Below are 6,256 nucleotides of genomic sequence, written 5' to 3'. Positions count from 1 at the left end.
CATCAGGACTACAAAAAAAAAAAATCAATATGGACCAATATTTTTCCCTTAAGCACCACAATTTGTCATAGCACATTCAAATAAAAACATGCAACAAGGGCTAGAATATGATCGTGAAAATTATCACAAAAGTGAGACCAAAATACTGCAATCAAAAACTATGACATCATTAGCATATCTCAAATAAATGAAGATCATGTAAGTTCTTGGAGATTATTAATTGGACAATAGAATCTAGCAACGTTACATGAACCAATGAAAGAAGGGAGGAAACAGATTCAACTATAATATACAACTATAAATATGAGATAATGAAGATATAAAAAATATGTTGTAACTTAGTTACAGGAGAAAATAGCGACAATTGTGAAGTCAAATTGGGAAGCAAAGCTCTCAAAAAATTTATGACTCAGACAAAACAGGGCTGGAAAGAGAACTAAAGGAAGCATGAAGCACAGAAGGATGCCCAAAGATACAATAAAATAATTTAAACCAACAATTATCTTGGTAATCATGATCTCAAAACAGGGTGGGGAATCCCAATAAGTAGTTCAACAATCAAAAGCACGAAGTCAGGTTGAAGAGACATCAGGAATTTATGACCAAAAGCTCTCTACTAATTTAACATCGTGATGTCGAAACTCTGAATGGATCATTAACCATATCAAGCAAATGTATACTCACATTGTAGCGTAAAGTCACAAGTGGATGCAAACTCACAACGTTCTTCAGAGAGTAGATAGGTATCTTTGGAGAAGTTTGGTGAGAAGATTTAGTGATAGGTAACCCAAGGAAAAGTTAAGAGAGCAGAAACGTCCACAAATGAAAACTAACAACAATCCAACATCTTATGATCGGTTCCATAACCATCAAAAGGGGCCTTGGGGCTTAAGAATTTTTTCATGCTCCGATGTCAGGTATTTGAAATGCAGTTGCAGATACACTGCAGTGAATCAAAAACGGGGACTGTGACCTAAATATATGCATTTTCCTTATGCCATTTCTCCCTGCCTACAATTTACAGCACATATAAGTACATGCAAAATACTGCCACATGCAACTAATATCACTATCAATAAACAAAATCTAATGCAAAAGCAAAGCCATCTAGTATCAAAATCAATTTGAAACAAACACAACACAGAGGCAAGTGGCAATGAGCTATCAGAAGTATACCAAAGAGTGACCTTTGCATGCAGGTATTTTCAACGAATGGCCATTTGGTGATAAGTGAACCTTTGGAGCAGCAGCAGCCCAGGTAAGTTTGTCCAAACTCAATATCTGAAAGAAATATACAAATTCAATGCATGAAGTAAACAACATTAGTTTGAATAACAAAGCACCAGTCTGTCTGAGAGATGTAATTATAATAGAACATAGGTCCAGACTATTATCCTCAGACTGGTCACTGCCAGAGGCAGTCACCATGAACCCAGAACCATTATTGCAAATTCAAAAGATAATACAAAATACTTAACTGAGTGAAGTATCAAAGTTCAGGAAATGAATGATCATGTGCTAACAGTTGAATTCTATTATATATATATATATATATATATATATATATATATATATATATATATATATATATATATATATATATAAAGAAAGTGCAGAATTCATTACCAGTGTGTCATCCAACAATCCATCACCAGAATCACCACCCACAACCACCATTTTACTCCCAACACCAGATGCTGCATGCTATTGGAAACAAAACCATTTTATTCCGTTTCTGATCAAAAAGTAAAGCAGACTTTATCTTAAACAGAAAGGAATTAACATCATAACGAGCAAATTTAAGGCGGTCAACAAAGGACTACCCATTACATGGAATCGAGGAGCCGGTTTGAGCCCTTCGGTCGGCAACACCGTCCAGTTTTCAGAACTCCCCAGAATGCGATTACCGAGATCAAATGCACCCGATGAGCACATGCAATTAATATCATCAGACCGACCACTCACTGAAGTTGAAACCACATTCTCTCCCTGCACCAACTTCAACACCTCAACAACCAAAACTCCACAAGGCCAACATCAAGAACCACATAGGGGTCATCAGAGAACCCTTACATTGGACTGGTTAACTCGGTTTGTGGGCCGACTGGGACTTCTGATCCCCTGCGATGGATCCCCCAGATGAACCTTCATCCTACACCATACAGACCCATAAATTTGTAATCTCTTCGAAAGAAAATTTTTCAAAGAAGCCATCATTTTCCCTTAAGCTTCCCAAGATTAATGTTTTCTTAAGAAAGCAAATCAAGCAAATGAAATCCGGAAAATGGACCGTCAAGCTATGACCCCCAACACCGTAACCTGATCATCTTTTTGACAGAAATTCTTCAAAGAATTATCTTTTTCGATTCATATTCCCAAGATTAAATCTTTATCCAGAAATCTAATCAAGAAAAGGGGGAAACAGTCAATGGGCACAATGGAAATGGGTAAATGGGCTGGAAATTACCTTCCGAGCTTCATCCGGCGGCGAGAAAAGCCGAACATTTTGGGCATGGGTGGCTTCAAACATATATAAGAAGGGAAGGAACGGAGATATCAAGGCAGCAAGCAGCAAGCATAGCAGGAAGAGAAGGAAGGGAGAAGTGGAGAGATCTCTGGAGCTATTTTGGCAAGGAGGGTGCGGTGGTTGTTGGAGAGAACACGAGTTCAGAGCTCAAACGAACTCCAGTTGCCTTCTAATTCCACTGCGGTTTCCGGCCTCTCTCCCCCCTACCCACCCTCGATTCCAATTGCGTTTAGAGCAGGGAGGTCGACACCTCCATGGGAAGAAGCACTGAGAAACGGTACCAAAAAAATAAATAAATAAATAGCATAATGACAAAATAAGAATAAAATAGGGTGATTTAAAACATAACGATAATACTTTTTTGAGAAGATAATAATAATACGTTTTCTCTTTCTCCCCTCCTGTAATGCCAGCTCGATCCCAGATCTAAGGTTCGACATCATTTTCGTAATTTGAGTGTCGTACATTTTCAAATATGCGAGTTGACTCTTCAGCATCCATTCGTCCGACATGCATTGCGTTTGTCCAGCTCCAGATTACATATACAAAGGTTGTTAGTTCACTTTAACAACAAAGTCACGTACAAGTTATGTCGGTAGCCATACGGGAGGCCACTGTTGGGGCCAAGTCCGTAAACCTAAGTGATTGGGTGGGCTTAGCAAACGAGGAAAGAAGGAAAATGTTTCTTGAATAAAAAAGTCGTAAAGATCTTTCTGTAAAAGCATCGATTGCAGTTCGAGCATATCTTCTAACTAAATGGTGGTGGAGATATTTTCGGGAACAAACGGCCGGTGGAGAAGGTTATTTTCAAGTTTATGCTATGCGGAATACCTCCAAGCCAACCAAAGAATGCTATGCATCGCCTTACCCAGAAAGTATTATATATGAAGACTGCATCATGGTTCTTCTTCGGCGTTCGCCTCAATTTAGGAAAAGGAGACCAAACCGTCTTCTGGCAAGATGTGTGGCTTACCATCGAACCAAAACCTCTATGGCCGACATTCTCAAAGGTCTACAAACAATCCCAACAATGGAGATATTTTTTTACATAAGGCAAAAAATAGAACTCGACTAGTTACAAAGACTTCTAGGCACATTCTCACTAAATTTAGAAGAAGATGCGGCAGAATGGAATGGACTCGCTCAAAAACCTTCTCATTTCAACATGCTATTGGTTCCGAAACATGGTAGAATAACTAGAGGTGCAAATAGATTAGGTTAGGCCAGATTATGAGTGATTCTGGTCCGACTCTATTTCTTGATCGGATCTTAATATTGGATCCAGACCCAACCCAATAAAAGATCAGATCAAATAGAGTCGGGTCTATAGATAAAAATTTTACTTCAATGGATCATTTGGGTTAGGTCGGATCCATATATAATCCAGTCTTAACTCGAAAAATTTGGGTCTGATTCTGTTCCAAGTCTATAATCCCAAAATATTGTCGTACCCTTTTCTTAACCATATTAATGATTTATAATTGTATCTACTTCTTTTCACTGAACTTCATTTTTTTTTCTCTCTCTAAATTCTTCTATTTAATTGCAAGAGGATCTTTTCCTAATGCCTTCTCTTTCACTTTCTCAGTAATCAAACAAAATTTTTAAATAGTTTAACTCAAAAAAAATATATATTTTATAGACACCATTAAGAATCTAAAATAGTCGAAAGCATATTACTAGGTCCTCTAACATTTTGATACTACATGCCCTATATTCATCAAAAGATATATCAATTAGAAGTCATCATGCTTGATTTATAACTTACATGGAAAGGGAGAGATAGTGGTCAGCATCTTCAGATTGAAAATCAAGATGGCACGACACAGCGTATTAACTGCAATCAAGTATGTCCCTATATCCTTTGCACACAAAAAAAAAAAAAAAAAAAACTACTTGAAACTTAGGAACAAAGACCAAGATTTGACATGACATGCAATTTGAATCCAGTCATATATTCATCTAACGCATCATAATAAAATGTATAAAGCCATAAATCATAATAAGCTCAGATTGGTTGGGTTCAGTCATGTCGTTGAGCATATGATCAAATCAGATCGGGTCAGGTTAAATTTCAGTAAACTCAGATCCAATCCAAAAAATGAAACATGTCCGATTTTAAAATCCAATCCGGCCCAACAAATTTTTTAATATGGGTTTGATTGGGTCTAAACGGATCGAATCTGATTAGGCCAAATTAGGCCAAAGATCAACCCAACCCATTTATAGCCTTAGAGATAACATCATCCTTCTAAAGATAATCTGGAACTTACCTCTCCCTAAGAAATGAAAAAAATCAACTGGTTATCCTTCAAGAACAGAATTCTCATGGTAGAAATTTTGCCAAAAAAAGGGTAGACCGCACCATCATTCTGTATGTTATGTGACGAGGATGATGAAACAGTATTCACTCTATTGTAGAATCACTGTACCCACGTCGTAGAACTTTGGCTAAGGTGGAGACTTAAGAGATCAGATGAATTGCAAGGCTGGCCTAGGATTGTCTATTTTCGGCCAGACAGCCAGCCGCTGGACCCTGCAGATTGAACGAAATAACAAAATCTTCGAATGAGAAGCCACATCCTCAAACTCCATTTTACAATGAACGCAACAAATACTGCAACTCCAGACACCTAATCTAATATATATATATAATAAAATGAAGGCCTCTGGGTTGGCAGGGCCTCTGTTTGCCATGTGGCACCAACACAGAGGTCTTCATCTGCCACGTCACAGCGCTCGTGGAAGTGGATCACTCCACGGAGAGAGAGGAAGCGCTCGTCGGGCAAGGTACTCACAGGGGAGTAAAGGAGAAGTGAGAGAGCAGGGGGAGGAGGAGTCATGGGGTACGTCAAGGGAGTCGGTGCGGACGTGACCACCAACGGCATCGGAGGCCTCGAGGAGGAGGAAGGGGATAGAGGAGGCGGCCATGTGCGTTGCAGCGGTAAGGCCGACAAGGCCAGCGCTGACGATGATGGCCCCGGACTGGGTAGAGAAGGAAGAGAGCGCACGCAGATCAAAAATTAGCAAAATTCATCATCGAACAAAATCAAGAATATAGTCATGCTTTAATAAAAAAAGGAAAGAAACGTTGAATACCTTGACTTGGCTGAGAACTGAAACGGACTCGATGCTTTTGTAGTAATCAACGATGAAATCAACCATCTTATGGCCGTACTCCCTCAGCTGCTCCACGTCCATTAGCTTCAAAGTATTCTCCCTTCAAGTAGAACAAGAAGAAGCATAGAATAACGTCAGAAGGAGAATCGAGTGGAAGAAAGATTTAGTGAAGGAAATAACTGATCTTTACATCGGAAAAATACGGCTGTAGATTCGGCCAAGAACGAAGGGAGCAGAAAAGTAGAGGGGGAGGGGGTGGAGTGGAGTGGAGTGGAGGAAGTCTTTATATTGGATTGGAGGGAGTGACAGCTCCAAACTGGACCCTTTATTTTATCCACGGAAATGCTGAGGTCTGTGACACGCGAGACCGGCTCAGGAGAGGGGGCATTTCTTTGGGTTTAGGTCGACCGTTGGATAGATCTCGAAGCATCTATAGTGCGATCCAACAGTTGACCTCCCAAAAGAAGGTGAATCACTCTTTCGCGTGAAAGATGCCAACCTAACCCGAACCCATTTCTTGGATGGATGGTTGTGATCTTATCATTACCTGGAGAAATATATTCAATATTAAATTAGTAATAATACTGATGCAAATACACATTATAATTA

The 6,256-nt window shown here is 39.3% G+C and overlaps 1 protein-coding gene across 7 annotated transcripts in view; it reads right to left on the bottom strand.

Moving 5' to 3' along the window:
- Window positions 1–5,747, bottom strand: part of LOC105052475 (uncharacterized) — a 34,924-nt gene extending 29,177 nt beyond the window's left edge. Inside the window, exons 1-7 of one of the 7 annotated variants that reach the window (XM_010933289.4) lie at window positions 5,627–5,747; window positions 2,910–3,056; window positions 2,468–2,794; window positions 2,074–2,152; window positions 1,831–1,989; window positions 1,627–1,704; window positions 1,177–1,281 (exon numbers count right to left, since the gene is read on the bottom strand). In XM_010933289.4, coding sequence (XP_010931591.1) covers window positions 1,177–1,281; window positions 1,627–1,704; window positions 1,831–1,989; window positions 2,074–2,152; window positions 2,468–2,514 — 468 coding nt within the window. In that variant the 5' untranslated portion in view covers window positions 2,515–2,794; window positions 2,910–3,056; window positions 5,627–5,747. Of the gene's footprint in view, window positions 1–1,176; window positions 1,282–1,626; window positions 1,736–1,830; window positions 1,990–2,073; window positions 2,153–2,467; window positions 2,795–2,909; window positions 4,377–5,626 lie in introns of those variants that run through there. The other 6 variants (XM_073244561.1, XM_019853482.2, XM_073244563.1 and 3 more) reach the window with 6 other exon arrangements.
- Window positions 5,748–6,256: the final 509 nt, after the last annotated feature.

Source organism: Elaeis guineensis, chromosome 10, assembly GCF_000442705.2.
Source record: "Elaeis guineensis isolate ETL-2024a chromosome 10, EG11, whole genome shotgun sequence".
NCBI lineage: Eukaryota > Viridiplantae > Streptophyta > Magnoliopsida > Arecales > Arecaceae > Elaeis > Elaeis guineensis.
Note: the sequence above shows the minus strand (reverse complement) of the source record. Positions and strands in the feature narration are given on the sequence as shown.